The sequence below is a fragment of the Callorhinus ursinus genome, unplaced genomic scaffold (genome assembly GCF_003265705.2).
Source record: "Callorhinus ursinus isolate GAN/ISIS: 27379988/994484 unplaced genomic scaffold, GSC_fseal_2.0 scaffold28, whole genome shotgun sequence".
In the NCBI taxonomy this organism is placed as follows: Eukaryota; Metazoa; Chordata; class Mammalia; order Carnivora; family Otariidae; genus Callorhinus; species Callorhinus ursinus.
The window spans coordinates 2,553,473-2,571,305 of NW_027397090.1; the positions used below are offsets into that span (position 1 = coordinate 2,553,473).

The 17,833-nt window shown below is 36.5% G+C and overlaps 1 protein-coding gene across 4 annotated transcripts in view; it reads right to left on the reverse strand.

Moving 5' to 3' along the window:
- Positions 1–17,833, reverse strand: part of VPS13A (vacuolar protein sorting 13 homolog A) — a 267,302-nt gene that overhangs the window by 20,564 nt on the left and 228,905 nt on the right. The window contains exons 68-70 of one of the 4 annotated variants that reach the window (XR_012374024.1): positions 3,317–3,431; positions 2,551–3,121; positions 721–739 (exon numbers count right to left, since the gene is read on the reverse strand). Coding sequence is in view for 3 of the 4 variants with exons in the window: in XM_073878048.1 (XP_073734149.1) it covers positions 653–739; positions 3,317–3,431 (202 nt within the window). In the remaining variant the exon portion in view is untranslated. The other 3 variants (XM_073878048.1, XM_025891367.2, XM_025891365.2) reach the window with 3 other exon arrangements.

The window sequence follows — 17,833 nt, forward strand, 5'->3', positions numbered from 1 at the left end:
GTGAACCAAAGAACAGAACTTCCTTTTTCATTCTAAGACTATAAATTATGTCACTGTCTAATTTCCATAACAAATCATGAACGCTCCTTATAATAGCAGTACAACCTATATGGTTTTCGAATAGAACAACAAATTCATATTGCTTGAAGTTATATAAGTTTATTATTAAAAGAAATTTGACAAAAATACTTTTAAAATGCTAAATATAAAATATTGACTAGCTATTACTATTCTTTTTTTTAATGCAATGGCATTACATTACAGCCCAGAAAACTTACAGAGAATATTAAAAATGGCATTTTGCTAATAAGCAGATAATTGAAAATAAAATTAGTGAACATTAAAAAATAATTAAGTTTAACTTTAAATCTTAAAGATAAACTCTGCATTGCAAAGCTACAAAACATATGTAAGCAAATGCTAGAATATACAGTATGCCCTACTTTAGATGTAGAATACATTTTTTCTGTGCTTAAATAATGCAATTACTTTGCTTTCTGTAAATATGTAGAAAAACATTTTAAAAGGAAAAAGATTTAAATTCCCTAAAACTGGACATAGGGGCATTATGGTAGCAGTCATACAAAACATGTTAATAAAACATTCCAAATAAAATGACAAAGAACATATGAATTTAACATTTCAGATCTGACTAATCATCATCATCATCATCATTATCATCATCATCATCACTACTGCTACTGTGAGTCATAATCCACTCCCTGTAGACCTGAATTTTCTGTAAGCATGGTAGAGGAAAAAAGAAGCACAAAGGTTAGTTAAGCATGGCAAAATGCTTGCAAAACATGTAAAATTATGAAATGTTCAAGGAGTCAGAATAATCTTAAGGCAGAGTTCAGATCTGAGTAGGGCAGTTATTACAGATATAATATTCCATAACTTAATAGACCTAAGACTGAACCTACTGGTTGGTACCCTCATTGGATAAAATAGTTGGATGATACCAGTAAGGTATTCCATGAATATATGAGAATTATTATTCTATTTCTCTAGTAGGTAACTTGAATTGACTAGTAGGAGGCACTATAATACGGTACTTCTTTCTAGATACAAAGGCATACAACCAAGGAGTGTATTTTATATTTAATTATATATACGCCACATAATTTACTGAACATAGAGTACCTTTTTTTTAGAGAATTAGAAAATAAAAGGAGAAACATTTAAAGTATTAAACATTTTCTAAGGCACCAATGTTAAACCACTTAGATTAAATCTTTCCAGATGAGATTTTAAATCCTGTTTCTATGTCATCTGCTTTTTTTCTACAGTACTGGCACTCATGTATTGTAAACTATTTGCTAATAATAGAGTTTTGATTAAAAAAGCACCATTACCACCAAACCAACAACCTACTTCTTACACCTGTAAGAGAACAATGCTACCACAATCATCCTAAGGCCTCTGGTGAATTCCTATAGGTATTCCAGCTAATATTGTGTTTAATAATACTCTTGCTGAAAAACAAGTAAAATAGCTGACAAGGATTGTGAGGTTTAAGTCATTTAAATAGCTCTTTTAGCAGTTAGTACTAAAACTGGCCTACCAAAAATAGTATGTACCTTTAAAACACACAAAGGTCATGTGGCCTTTAAACCCCAAAGTTTAAAGCTTTAGCAAACCATTAATGAAGGTATAAAATAAATTTACTTGTCACTAAAATCAAGTTATCAACTGAGAGAAATTTCTGGCATCTCATGGCTTTCTTATTTATCATAATCTATCTCCTAATAATGAGGATGCATTTCTAAATTCTCCTCACTATTTATCCTTACTTCTTACTGAATTTGTTAAAAGTTTCTCAAGAAATATTTTTAGTTTTTCAATAGGTGATCTAATATTCAGTCCAGTAAAATGTCAGTAGTATGTTATTAACATAAGCTACTAATGTAAGTAACATGTTACTTCCCTAAAAAGGGAAGGCAGGAATTGAAGTTTATTTTCAATTGTATTAACCACGGGTGACTTCTGCACCATCTCCATCTTCCAAAGAATGATATACTGTCATTGTAGAGATTGCACAAAATGCCTTTTAGAGCACAACCTCTCCCTAGATTGCCACTTCTGTCCCAATATGCAATTATTTTGATGCTTTAAAAACATTTTAAATACACTGTCACTTTACTAAAACACATTATCTCAATGGTTATGTTTTACTATATTAGATGGAAGTACATTTTATGCAAAATTATATACTCTGCACATAGTGGGTAAAGTATTGAAGTTTTAAATATTTACCATGATCATTTTAGACATGACAATATTTAAAATATCAAGGCTATAAAGGAAGGACCATATCCCATAGTTTATTATTACTACAAATATTTTCAGGTCTTTATATACATAATGACTCCTTCTCTGTTTGCAAACAAATGATTTAATTCATTAGTCGACATCTAAACCACAGATGAAATAACTTTAAATTGGTATGATCTATTATGGTATATTACCTACACCATAATCCAAATTTTAAAAAGTCCAGTTTTCAAAGTAAGAAAAGTATCTATTATTTTAGATAAAATATTCTACCTTCAAATGGTGGGTGTAGATTTGTTTCAAATCTAATTTTCCTTAATAAAAGATGTTGGCTTTCATGTGAACCGCTTATCAGATTCCACAGATTTTAAATAGACTACACAAGCATAAGGCAGGAAGAGGGTCAAGGCCAGTGGAGTATCTTCAAAAGAAAAGCCTAAGAACCCAAAAAGTAGCCAACAGCAGTGGTACTGGTTTTTTCCTTAACCATGCCCAAGTGGACATGAGAACTGTGTAAAAGCTACTAGTGGCTTGATATGCAGAAGGAAGTACCCTAAACAGAAATGGTTTAATTGGTTAAATAAGTACCACCAACTATGAGGGTACATAAGGCACAATGGTGTTCAACAAATCTAGCAAATCCGGTACAGAACTAAGGATACCCTATAAAAAGATCAGATTTACTAAAATCCTATACAAAAAGTTACCAATACAAAAGCTTTTCTTTGTATTCAAAATACTGAAACAGCTGTACGTAGTTCGTAAATTTTAAGACTAAAATCTACTGTTGGCTTTCACTTGCAAAGTCATGCATTAACTGTTTTCATATCAAACTTTTTGATGCCTGTAAAAAAGAAAAAAGATCTTATAGTAAATAAATGTACATTAAAACCTAAGTAAATATAAGAAACTTATAAACAGAATTAAATAAAACATAAAAACCCAAATAATCTAACATATTTGAAATATTATTTAACTACTTTTAATGAAGTGAAATTGACTAAATTAATCTTAATGTGTAAGATATTTCTTCACCCACCTGTAACATCTGGTTTCCAGTCCCATCCCTCAACCTGTAAGGTCTGATAACTCCATCCTCATTAAAGAATCGAGGGGGTCGCAGGCTCTCCACTTCATCAGAAGTCTCTGTAGCTCTACAGGAAAAAAATATATAACTTGATTATAAAAATTATTCAAAAACTCTTAAGTACACTTTAAAATGCAACTACTAAAAAGAATCTTTTTTTTTTTTTTTAAGATTTTATTTATTTGACAGACAGAGAGAGAGAGGGAACATAAGCAGGGGGAGTGGGAGAAGCAGGCTTCCCATTAAGCAGGCAGCCCGATATGAGGCTCAATCCCAGGACCCTGGGATCACCACCTGAGCCGAAGGCAGACGCTCAACGACTAAGCCACCCAGGTGTCCCAAAACAGAATCTTCTTTTGGATAAGACTATTACATCATGTCTCTACTTTAAAATTCGTCTTTATGACACTAATGTAAATTCTCTAGAAAAATGTCGACTTGTAAAGAAGTTTGTTTATAGATTGTCTTGGACTTTCTTTGTAGACAATAATCAGAATCAGCAAATGAATACTGCTTTTTCTTTTTTCTCTGATTTAAGACTTAATTTCTTTTCCTATTATACTGTCTGGTTCTTCCAGTTCAATGCTAAGTACAACAATACAATGCTAAATGTAAGAGGGGATTGTAGGCAACCCTGTCTCATTTCTAAATTTAAAGGGAAAGCTTCTAAAAGTTCTCCATGAAGAAACACTATTAACATGTTTTTCTTTTGTTTTTTAAAGGCACATTTTGTCAAACCAAGGACATTCATTTCTGCTCCTAGTTTGTTTATAGTTGTTATTATTTTTTTAAAAAATCTTGAATGGGCAATGAATTTTAAATAAGAAATTCCTTCCTGGTCATTGCTGTCTTCATATAGTTAATCTCTTTCAATCTATTATTGCTATAAATCACATTACATGTATGCTTTTCTAATGTTCAAATACCCTAACATTCCTCATAGTCCCACCTGGGCTTGACATACACTCACTGTTTGAAATATACACACGCATTGCTAAATTTGGTACTATAATAATTTAACATTTTTGACTGTATGGACCTACATGAGAATGTCCATTTGTTTGTTCATTCATTCAACAAATATTCACAGATTCAATAAACATTAAGAGCTTACCACATAATGTGTCCATACGTATAACACATACATATGGGTAAGTTCTCCAATTACAAAGCAGAAATTGGCAGAATGGATAAAAAATATGATTTAACTATATGCTGTTCAAAAAAGATTCACTTTAGAGTCAAAGATGAAAGTAAATTGAAAATGAAAGGTTGGAAAAAGATATACCATGTAAATAGTAACCAAAAGAGAGCTGCAATAGCCATACCAAGTTTAGAAGAAAATTAGACTTTAAACAAAAAATTCTCATTAAATACAAAGAAGGACATTTTATAAGAAAAGTTAATACATCAAGAAGATATAAAAATTATGAACACATAAGTACTTAACAACAGAGCTCCCAAATACATGAAGCAAAAACTGGCAGAAATGAGAAGAGAAAAAAAAAATCAATAGTAATAGTTATTTCTATATCCTACTTTCAATAATGAATACTACATATAAGATCAGCAAGGGAATAGAAAACTTGAATTAACACTATAATCCAACTAGATCTAACCGACATCTATACAGAAAACATTTAATTCAACAACAGGAAACTACTTATTTTTCTCAAGTGCACACAGAATACTTTCTAGGACACCATGTATTAGGCCCTAAAACATGTCTTAATAAATATAGAAATACTGAAACATAAAGTATAGTTAGAGGCCACACAGAGTAAAATTGGAAATTTGTAAGAGAAGGAAATTTGGGCAATTCACAAATTTGTGAGAACTGAACAGCAGAAGGTCCAAGAAAAATAACCAAGGAAAGTTAACTACTTTGAGACAAATGAAAACAAACACAACATACCAAAACTTATGGGATATGGCAAAGACAGTGTTTACAGAGTGATTTATAGCTGTGAATGCCTAACACTTAAAAAGAAGAAAGATACCAAATCAATAATCTAAATTTACACCTTGAGAAACTGGAGAAAGAAAAGGAAACTATACCTGAAGCAGGCAGAAGGAAGGAAGTAAGAAAAATTAGGGCAGAAAAGAAAATTAGAGCAGAGATAAACAGGAAAACAATGGAGGGGATCAATGAAACAAAATATTGGTTCTCTGACAGAGTCAATGAAAATGGCAAAGAAAAAAAAGAAGACTTCAACTGACTGAAGAAACAATCTGATTAAGACTTTTGTCAAATAAAGAGACTGAAGTAGTAATCAAAAAACTTACCAGAAATAAAAGTCAAATCCAAATGGCTTCACTGATGAATTTTATCAAATGTTTAAAGAAAAATTAATGTAATTCCTCCACAAACTCTTCCCAAAAAATGAAGAGAAGGGAACACTTCCTCATCATTCTATGAAGACAATATTACCCTAATACCAAAACCAGGCAAAGATCACAAAAAACTACAGACCAATGTCCCTTGTGAATACATATGCAAAAAAACCCTCAATAAAACGTTAGTAAACTAAATCTAGCAGCACATAAAAAAGATTATATACCATGACCAAGTGGGATTTATTTGAGGTAGGCAATGTTGGTTCAACATATGAAAATCAATTAATGCAATATACTATATTAATAAAAGAACAGAAAAAACAAACAATGCCAATTTAATTAATACAGGAAAAGCATCTAACAAAACCCAACATCCTTTCATGATATAGGCACTCAAAACACAAAATAGAAAGGAACTTCTTCAACCTGATAGAGGATATCTACAAAAAAAGCCATGGCTCTCATCATAATTAATGGTTTAAGACTGAAAGCTTTCTCCCCTAAAATCAGGAGCAAGACAGGCATGACTGCTCTTGGTACTTCTATTCAACATTGTACTAGAATTCTAGCCAAGATAATTAAGCAAGAAGAAGAAACAAATGGCATTTAGATTGGAAAGGAAGAACTAAAACTACTTTTATTTTTAGATGGCATGATTTTATATATATAAAACCTTAAGGAATCTAACTATTAGAGCTAACAAACAAGTTTGGTAAGATTGCATGCCGGAGTCCAGCTCCAGCAGGAAAGGGTTTCTTGAAGGAAAGGATGGCGTCAGCGAGTGAGGAGACACAGACACAGGATCAGGTTATAAGCATCTCCTCCTGATAGCCTCGGAGGGACTTTATTTATTCATTAGAATATCTCCTTGTTTTTCCATTCTTTCATAACATGTGATTTTGTTTTTTACATTTTATCGCAACCATTTCGGATTTAAAAACAAAGGTGCTAAACAGAGCGTGACAGTGCGAGACAAAGAGTGACCTATCTGCTATTGTGTGCTAAAGCAAAAAAATTCTATTTTTACTCTTGCTCAAAGGTTTATCTAAAGTTTATTCTTTCTCCAAAGGCAGCTCACAATGTGTGCACCCTATCTTATCAAAGTACTTATTCCATTTCTATATGTTTTCATCTCTTGTCCTTGGTCCATAGACACCACGGAGGATTACTCCTCTTAATCTTACCCAGAGGTTGACAGATGATGCCCGCACCCTTTTTTCCTTTAATCTTACACCATTTGTTCATGTCCTCATTATCAACTCCATTATAAGGAATAGGAGGAGTAGGGGTAAGGAAGTTAATCCTACTCGAGGGCTTGCCTCGAGGGGCATACCAAAGGTGGCCTCCTATTTTGTATGCAACATAGGGAGGTCCCTGTACTGTGGGAATGACAAGAGATTTTCCTTTCCTAGAATCCTGATGTTTCAGAGGTGCCTGAGAATCTCATCAATAGGAATTTTTACTGGGCCTGGATCCAACAGCTCCCTTACAGATTGGAGGACATTGGGTATTTTTACTTCTTGGCCCATCGTCGGCCTTATTGGAATCAGTTTCATTATGATTGCTTGCATAGGCATAACTAAATTTATAAATCATTTTATCATGAAACCCCAGAAAAAAATCCCATGATTATAAAGATTGCCACAAATAAAAGGAAAGGAAGTAGCAGGAGCCAGCTGTGGAGTCTCCTGATTTTCAGGATTGTCCCCCATACTTGGACTTTGTCAAACAGCATGAGTAGCTTGGCTCGCGCCAGTTGCAGAATAAAAGTTCAATATACAAAAACTAGTATTTCTATATACTAGCAATACACAATCCAAAAATGAAATTAAAACAATTCCATTTATAATAGACCAAAGATAATACTTAGAAATAAATTTAAGACATGAATACTGAAAACTACAAAACATCATTGAAAAAAATTAAAGACCCAAATTAATGGACAGACATCCATTTTCATTCACTGGGAGACTTAATATTGTTAAGATGGCAATAATCTCCAAACTTACCTTGATTCAATACAATCACTATTCAAAACTCCCGCTGTCCCTTTCTGCAGAAATTAACTGATCCTAAAGTCATGATAATTCAAGTGATTCAGAGAATATCTAAACAATCTTGAAAAAGAAGAAGAGGACCCACACTGGTATTAAAGCTTACTACACAGCTACGGAAATCAAAACAATGTGTATTGGATTAAGGATAAACATACAGATCAATAGGATAAAACGGAGAAATCTAGAAAAAAACTCAAATTAATAGTCACTTGATTTTGGAAGAGAGTGGGAAGACCATTCTATAGGGAAAATGCAGTCCTTTTGAAAATTGGTGCTGGGACAACTATATTTGCACATACAAAAGAGTAAGTATGGACCCAACCTCTCCAACCTCTCATTGCATACAAAATTTAAAAATTAAAATGAATCAAAGACCTGAACTTAAGGGCTAAAACTGTAACTCAGTTTTAGATGTAAATCTTCATGACTTTAGAGTAAGTAATGCTTTCTTAGGTATGACAGCAAAAACACAAGCAACCAAAGAAGATAAAGATACATCAGACTTCATCAAAAGGCACTAGCAAAAAAGCTAAAAGACAATACAGAAATGGGAGAAAATAGTGTCTACTTTCCAGAATAAAGAACTCTTACAATTCAACAGCAAAATCATAATCAACCCAATTAAAAAACATAAAAGGATCAGAATAGACATTTCACCAGGAAAGATATATAAATGACCAATAAGCAAAATGAAGTGAGTGCTCTACATCGTTAAGAAATGCAAATCAAAGCCACACTGAGATATTACTTCACCAAATAGATTAGCTATAAAAAAAAAAAGCAAAATGGAAAATAGTATTACAGAGGATGTAGAGAAATTGGAAACTTCTAAATTTTTGGTGGGGATATAAAATAGTGTAGCTGCTGTGGAAAACAGCTGGGCAATTGCTCAGAAAGTTAAACATATAGGTTACCAAACTGACCGAGCAGAGCAATTCTACTTCTAAAGAAAAACCGACAAGAACTGAAAGCATATGTCCACATAAAAACTTAAAACATTGTTTTTAGCATCATTGCTCATAACAAAGACTAAAAACAATCTAAATACCCATCAGCTAATGAACACATAACCAAAGGTCGTCTATCCATAGAATGGAATATTATTTAGCCATAAAAAGAATGATGGTCCCATTATGCTACAACATGGATGAACCTTGAAAGCATCATAATGCTAGAAAAGGCCACACATCATATGATCCCATTTATTTGAAATGTCCAAAATAGGTCAATCTACAGACAGAAAGTAGAATAGTAGTTGCTACTGGCTGAGAGGAAAAGACATGGTGAGTAACTGCTGACAAGCACAGGGTTTTCTCTAGAGTGAAAATGTTCTGGAATTAGATAGTGCTGAAACTTGTACGATCTTGTGAATGCTAAAACCCAATAAAATGCACTTTAGAACGCCTATTTCTTATAGCATATGAATTCTATCTCAATTTTAACTAGACTATAAAAAGGTGTTTAAAGGAGCATTAAAGATTCCAGGGGTCTGAGGGAGGGAGGTAGATGAGTTGTGAAAGGGCAATGTGAAGTATCTGTGTGGTGCTGGGAATTGTTTAGTATCCAGACTGGTGGATATGTGAACATGCACAGGTAACGAAACTGTATGGCATGAGAGCATATACATGCCAATGAGTGCAAATCAAAGTGGGAAAATCTGAATAAATTCGATAGATTGCATCAACATCAATATCCTGGTTGTGATATTACACAATGGTTATGCAAAACGTGTTAGCCTGAAATCTGGGCAAAACCTATGTAGTGGTCTCGAAGGTGGTTCCTGAAGAAATCAGACTAGATCCCTGAACTTCTATTTTTTTATTATTATGTTATGTTAATCACCATACATTACATCATTAGTTTTTGATGTAGTGTTCCATGATTCATTGTTTGCTTATAACACCCAGTGATCCATGCAGAATGTGCCCTCTTTAATACCCATCACCAGGCTAATGCATCCCCCCAGCCCCCTCCCCTCTAGAACCCGCAGTTTGTTTTTCAGAGTCCATAGTCTCTCATGGTTCGTCTCCCCTCCAATCTCCCCCTCTTCACTTTTCCCCGCCTGCTATCTTTTTTTTTTTTTAACGTATAATGTATTATTTATTTCAGAGGTACAGGTCTGTGATTCAACAGTCTTAGACAATTCACAGCACTCACCATAGCACATGCCCCCCCCAATGTCTATCACCCAGGCACCCCATCCCTCCCACCCCCACCCACTCCAGCAACCCTAAGTTTCTTTCCTGAGATTAAGAATTCCTCATATCAGTGAGGTCATATCATACATGTCTTTCTTTTTTTTAAAATTTTTTTTTTTTCGATTTTATTTATTTGAGAGAGAGAGACAGAGATAGTGAGAGAGCACAAGTGGGGAGGAGAGGAAGAAGCAGGCTCCCCAAAGAGCAGGGAGCCCGACGCGGGACTCGATCCCAGGACCCCAGGATCATGACCTGAGCCGAAGGCAGACGCTTAACCGACTGAGCCACCCAGGCGCCCGAGGTCATATCATACATGTCTTTCTCTGATTGACTTATTTCGCTCAGCATAATACCTTCCAGTTCCATCCACATCGTTGCAAATGGCAGGAATTTACTCCTTTTAATGGCTGCATAATATTCCAGTGTGTGTGTGTGTGTGTGTGTGTGTGTGTGTGTGTGTGTGTGTACCACTTCTTTTTTTTTTTTTAAATTTTTTTTTTAAAGATTTTATTTATTTATTTGAGAGAGAGAATGAGAGATAGAAAGCACGAGAGGGAAGAGGGTCAGAGGGAGAAGCAGACTCCCTGCTGAGCAGGGAGCCCGATGCGGGACTCGATCCCGGGACTCCAGGATCATGACCTGAGCCGAAGGCAGTCGCCCAACCAACTGAGCCACCCAGGCGCCCTGTACCACTTCTTCTTTATCCACTCATCTGTCGATGGACATCTTGGCCCTTTCCACAATCTGGCTATTGTGGACATTGCTGCTATAAACATCGGGGTGCACGTACCCCTTTGGATGCCTACATTTGTATCTTTGGGGTAAATACCCAGTAGTGCAATTGCTGGATCATATGGTAGCTCTATTTTCAACTGTTTGAGGAACCTCCATACTGTTTTCCAGTGTGGCTGTACCAGGTTGCATTCCTACCAACAGTGTAGGAGGGTTCCCCTTTCTCCACATCCCCGCCAACATCTGTCGTTTCCTGTCTAATTTCAGCCATTCTGACTGCTGTGAGGTGGTATCTCATTGAGGTTTTGATTTGGATTTCCCTGATGCCGAGCAATGTGGAGCACCTATTCATGTGTCTGTTGATCATTTGGATGTCTTCTTTGGAAAAATGTCTGTTCATGTCTTCTGCCCATTTCTTGATTGGATTATTTGTTCTTTGGGTGTTGAGTTTGGTAAGTTCTTTATAGATTTTGGATACTAGCCCTTTACCTGATATGTCATTTGCAAATATCTTCTCGCATCCTGTCAGTTGTCTTTTGGTTTTGTGGACTGTTTCTTTTGCTGTGCAAAAGCTTTTTATCTTGATGAAATCCCAATAGTTCATTTTTGCCCTGGCTTCCCTTGCCTTTGGCGATGGTTCTAGGAAGAAGTTGATGCGGCTGAGGTCGAAGAGGTTGCTGCCTGTGTTCTCCTTCAGGATTTTGATGGACTCCTGTCTCACGTTTAGGTCTTTCAAACATTTGGAGTCTATTTTTGTGTGTGGTGTAGGAAATGGTCCAGTTTCATTCTTCTGCATGTGGCTGTCCAATTTTCCCAACACCATTTGTTGAAGAGACTGTCTTTTTTCCACTGGACATTCTTTCCTGCTTTGTCAAAGATAAGTTGTCCATAGAGTTGAGGGTCCATTTCTGGGCTCTCTATTCTGTTCCACTGATCCATGTGTCTGTTTTTGTGCCAGTACCATACTGTCTTGATGATAACAGCTTTGTAATAGAGCTTGAAATCTGGAATTGGGATGCCACCAGATTTGCTTTTCTTCTGCAACATTCCTCTGGCTATTGGGGGACTTTTCTGATTCCATACAAATTTTACGATTATTTGTTCCATTTCTTTCAAAAAAGTGGATGGTATTTTGATGGGGATTGCATTGAATGTGCAGATTGCTCTAGGTAGCATTGACATCTTCACAATATTTGTTCTTCCAATCCATGAGCATGGAACGTTTTTCCATTTCTTTGTGTCTTCCTCAATTTCTTTCATGAGTGTTTTATAGTTTTCTGAGTACAGACCCTTTGCCTCTTTGGTTAGATTTATTCCTAGGTATCTTATGGTTTGGAGGGCAATTGTAAATGGGATCGACTCCTTAATTTCTCTTTCTTCTGTCTTGGTGGTGGTGTAAAGGAATGCCACTGATTTCTGTGCACTGATTTTTATATCCTGCCACTTTACTGAGTGCCTGTATGAGTTCTAGCAGTTTTGGGGTGGAGTCTTTTGGGTTTTCCACATACAGTATCGTATCATATCTACGAAGAGTGAGAGTTTGACTTCCTCCTTGCCCATTCGGATGCCTTTTATTTCTTTTTGTCTGATTGCTGTGGCTAGGACTTGTAATACTATGTTGAATAGCAGTGATGATAGTGGACATCCCTGCCGTGTTCCTGACCTCAGGGGGAAAGCTCTCAGTTTTTCCCCATTGAGAATGATATTTGCTGTGGGTTTTTCATAGATGGCTTTTATGATATTGAGGTATGTATCCTCTATCCCTATATTCTGAAGAGTTTTGATCAAGAAAGGGCGTTGTACTTTGTCAAATGCTTTTTCTGCATCTATTGAGAGGATCATATGATTCTTGTTCTTTCTTTTATTAATGTATTGTATCATGTTGATTGATTTGCAGATGTTGAACCAACCTTGCAGCCCAGGGATAAATCTCACCTGATCGTGGTGAATAATCCTTTTAATTTACTGTTAGATCCTATTGGCTAGTATTTTGGTGAGAATTTTTGCATCCATGTTCAAGGATATTGGTCTGTAATTCTCCTTTTTGATGGGGTCTTTGCCTGGTTTGGGGGTCAAGGTAATGGTGGCCTCATAAAATGAGTTCGGAAGTTTTCCTTCCATTTCTATTTTTTTGGAACAGTTTCAGAAGAATAAGTATTAATTCTTCTTTAAACGTTTGGTAGAATTTCCCTGGGAAGCCATCTGGCCCTGGGCTTTTGTTTGTTGGGAGATTTTTGATGACTGCTTCAATTTCCTTAGTGGTTATAGGTGTGTTCAGGTTTTCTATTTCTTCCTGGTTCAGTTTTGGTAGTTGATATATCTCTAGGAATGCATTCATTTCTTCCAGATTACCTAATTTGCTGGCATAGAGTTGCTCATAATATGTTCTTATAATTGTTTGTATTTCTTTGGTGTTGGTTGTGATCTCTCCTCTTTCATTCATGATTTTGTTGATTTGGGTCATTTCTCTTCTCTTTTTGGTAAGTCTGGCCAGGGGTTTATCAATCTTATTAATTCTTTCAAAGAATCAGCTCCTAGTTTCGTTGATCTGTTCTACTGTTCTTTTGGTTTCTATTTCATTGATTTCCGCTCTGATCTTTATTATTTCTCTTCTCCTGCTGGGTTCAGGCTTTATTTGCTGTTCTTTCTCCAGCTCCTTTAGCTGTAGGGTTAGTTTGTGTATTTGAGACCTTTCTTGTTTCTTGAGAAAGTCTTGTATTGCTATTTACTTTCCTCTTACAACTGCCTTTGTTGCATCCCAAAGATTTTGAACAGTTGTGTTTTCATTTTCATTTGTTTCCATGAATTTTTTGAAATTATTCTTTAATTTCCTGGTTGACCCATTCATTCTTTAGTAGGGTGCTCTTTAGCCTCCAGGTATTTGAGTTCTTTCCGACTTTCCTCTTGTGATTGAGTTCTAGTTTCAAAGCATTGTGGTCTGAAAATATGCAGAGTATGATCCCAATCTTTTGGTACCAGTTGAGTCCTGATTTGTGACCTAGGATGTAATCTATTCTGGAGAATGTTCCACGGGCACTAGAGAAGAATGTGTATTCCGTTGCTTTGGGATGGAATGTTCAGAATATGTCTGTGAAGTCCATTTGGCCCAGTGTGTCATTTAAAGTCTTAATTTCCTTGTTGATCTTTTGCTTAGATGATCTGTCCATTTCGGTGAGGGGGGTGTTAAAGTCCCCCACTATTATTGTATTGTTGTCGATGTGTTTCTTTGCTTTTGTTATTAATTGGCTTATATAATTGGCTGCTTCCATGTTAGGGGCATAGATATTTACAATTGTTAGATCTTGGTGGATAGACCCTTTAAGTAGGATATAGTGTCCTTCCTCCTCTCTTATTACAGTTTTTGGTTTAAAATCTAAGTTGTCTGATATAAGGATTGCCACCCCAGCTTTCCTTTGGTGTCCATTAGCATGGTAAATGGTTTTTCACCCCTTCACCTTCAATCTGGGAGTGTCTTTGGAGCTAAAATGAATCTCTTGCAGATAGCATATCGATGGGTATTGTTTTTTTATCCAATCTGATAACCTGTGTCTTTTGATTGAGGCATTTAGCCCATTTACATTCAGGGTAACTATTGAAAGATATGAATTTAGTGCCCTTGTATTGCCTGTAGGGTGACTATTACTGTATATTGTCTGTGTTCCCTTCTGGTCTATGTTGCTTTTAGGCTCTCTCTTTGCTCAGAGGACCCCTTTCAATATTTCTTGTAGGGCTGGTTTCGTGTTTGCAAATTCCTTTAGTTTTTGTTTGTCCTGGAAGCTGTTTATCTCTCCTTCTATTTTCAATGACAGCCTAGCTGGATTCTTGGCTGCATATTTTTCTCATTTAGTGCTCTGAATAGATCATGCCAGTCCTTCCTGGCCTGCCAGGTCTCTGTGGATAGGTCTGTTGCCAATCTAATGTTTCTACCGTTGTAGGTTACAGATCTTTTCTCCCGAGCTGCTTTCAGGATTTTCTCTTTGTCTCTGAGACTCGTAAGTTTTACTATTAGATGTCGGGGTGTTGACCTATTTTTATTGATTTTGAGGTAGGTTCTCTGTGCCTCCTGGATTTTGATGCCTGTTTCCTTCCCCAAATTAGGGAAGTTCTCTGCTATCATTTGCTCCAGTATACCTTCTGCCCCTCTCTCTCTTTCTTCTTCTTCTGGGATCCCAATTATTCTAATGTTGTTTCATCTTATGGTACTGCTTATCTCTCGAAGTCTGCCCTCATGATCCAGTAGTTGTTTCTCTCTCTTTTTCTCAGCTTTATTTTCCATCATTTGGTCTTCTATATCACTAATTCTGTCTTCTGCCTCATTTATCCTAGCAGTTAGAGCCTCCATTTTTGATTGCACCTCATTAATAGCCTTTTTGATTTCGACTTGGTTAGATTTTAGTTCTTTTATTTCTCCAGAGAGGGTTTCTCTAATAACGTCCATGCTTTTTTCAAGCCCAGCTATTATCTTTAAAATCATCATTCTGAACTCTAGTTCCGACATCTTACTAATGTCCGTATTGATTAGGTCCCTGGCAGTTGGTATTGCCTCTTGTTCTTTTATTTGAGGTGATTTTTTCCATCTTGTCATTTTGTCTTCCAGAAAGTGGTCGCTTTTCTGTTCAGAGAGTTGTTGCTATTCTTTTCTTCGATCTCCTGTTGAGTTCGTAGGTGTTCAGAATGGTTTGTTCCCTATCCAGCTGAATTCCTGGGACCAGACGAAATCCAGATCTCCTATTCCTCCACCATCTTGCTCCTCCCCCCCCAGATCCCTGAACTTCTGAATGTCATTTTATTATTATTTTTAAAGATTTTATTTTTCAACAGAGAGAGAAAGAGAGCGAGCGAGGGAGGGAACACAAGCAGGGGGAGTGGGAGAGGGAGAAGCAGGCTTCCCACTGCACAGGGAGCCCAATGTGGGACTCGATCCCAGGACCCTGGGATCATGACCTGAGCTGAAGACAGACACTTAACAACTGAGCCACCCAGGCGCCCCTGAATGTCATTTTATATGGTAAAGTCTCTGAGGATGTGACTAACTGAAGGATTCTGAAAAGAGGTGATGATCCTGGATTATGTGGGTGGGCCCTAAGAGCTACCACAAGTGTCCTCATAGGAGAGACACAGAGGGAGTCCAGGCCTACAGAGTTGAAGGTGATGTGAAGATGAAGGCAGAGCTTGGAATGCACCAGAAGCAGGAGGAGGCAAGATGCAAATTCTACTCTCCCAAGGGATTGCAGCCTTGCTGCTACCCTGATCTGACTTTTCGCCTCCAGACCTGTAAGAGGATGAAGTTTTAGTGTGCAGGCCACCGAGCTCGTGGTAATTTGTTACAGCAGCCATAGGGAGACAACACAGTGTACAAAGGATCTCTCTACATTATTTCTACAACTGCATGTGACTCTATAATTATCTCAACTAAAAAAAACAAAAACAACCTACCACAGGTCAAGCAATACTCTACGTGCTTTGGAAATAGACAAGAGCTATTGCATTCACAGAACTTACTAATTCACAAGCAAGGTAAAAATATATAGTGTATTAAGTAGTGAAAAAAGCTAAAGAGAAACAAAAAGTAAGGATGGAAGGGAGATATGAAGTATTTGGGGCAGGACAGGGGCCAAAATCAAATTTTAGGGTGGCTGTGGAAGGCCTCACTGAGAAGATAGCTGATGAATATAGGAAGCAACCATACAACAGAAAGAGTATTTCCAGCAAAGGTAAGGAGTGGGTATAATACCTATTTTAAGTTCCATATCTATTTTTCAAATCAAACTTATAATACTCTAACTAAGATGAATGGGGAAGTGGGGATTTCTCTTTCCTCTTAACAGAATAAACTGAGATTGTCTGTTTCTTAGCTTTGGGAACACCACCTTCTTGATTATACCCCTTACTTTAATAGCCATTCCTTTTCAGTTTCTGTTGCTGGGTTCCCTTTATTTTCCCCAACTTCTCAGTGTTGGTGGACCTGGGGGCCAAGTCCTTGGATCTGTTTTTTTCTTCTTTCCTAGTCTCATTCCCTAAGTGATTGCATTCAATCCCGTGGCTTTAAACACCCTGTTATAAACTTGCACATTTCAAATTTTTAACTCTAGCTTGCACCTTCCTCTTGAACTTCAGACTCCTATACTCAGCAATTACTTGATGTCCCCATTTGGACGTCTAAGAGATAGCTTAGACTTATTATGTTCAAAACAAAACTTCTAATTCCCTCCTTCCCTAAATGGAATGACAATACGGTATTTCCAATGTTTCAGAAAAAACTTTAGAATTATCCATGATGACTCTATTTGTGACATCCAATTTATTAAGTAATCCTGTTGTCACTACATTCAAAATACAAATAGAACATGACCCCTTCTTACCAATGTCTAGCCTACATGGGTCTCATCACCACTACCTCTCACATCGATTATTGCAAAGGCTTCTTTCGTGTTCCCCTGTGGCTTCCCTGGTCCCCCTATGATTTGTTCTCAATATAAACAGCAGCCAGCTCACATCATTCTTCTTGTCCAAAACCTTCTAATGGTTCCTTGTCTTAAGAAAAAGCCTAAGTCCTTAACAGTGATTTACCAAGCCCATATGATCTGATCCCTTGCTCATTATCCACTATCATCTTTTCCAACTCTCTCCTCTGGGTACACTGGGTTTGCTATTTCTCAAGCATACTCCTGCGTCAGAGCTTTTTATTTGTTATTCCTCCTGCCTGGGACATTCTTCTCACATGGCTCACTCCCTTACTTCCTGTTGGGCTCTTCTCTAGTTTAATCTTACCAGTAAAGCTGCCCTGAATGTCTTGTATACAAGATAGCAACTTTCCTCCTCAGCACTTCGGATGTTCTTATGTTTCATGCTGCTTTATTTTCCTTCATAGCATTTTTCACCACTTAGCATATCATATTTATCAGTTTACCTATTTTTGTTTCTTGCTCTCCCAAGAGAATGTAAGCTGTATGTGGACAGGAGCTTTGACAATCATGTTTGTTTCTGGTTCCTTGCGTGATTAAAAGAGTGTCTAGTTGATACACGTCTTATGTAGAATATAGAGCATATCCCCTTTGTAAATAATATATGAAAACGCTTAATGCCAATTATTCACTTCTCAGATTGCAACTTATTATTTTTAATATTTTGGTTCCAATCTTGAT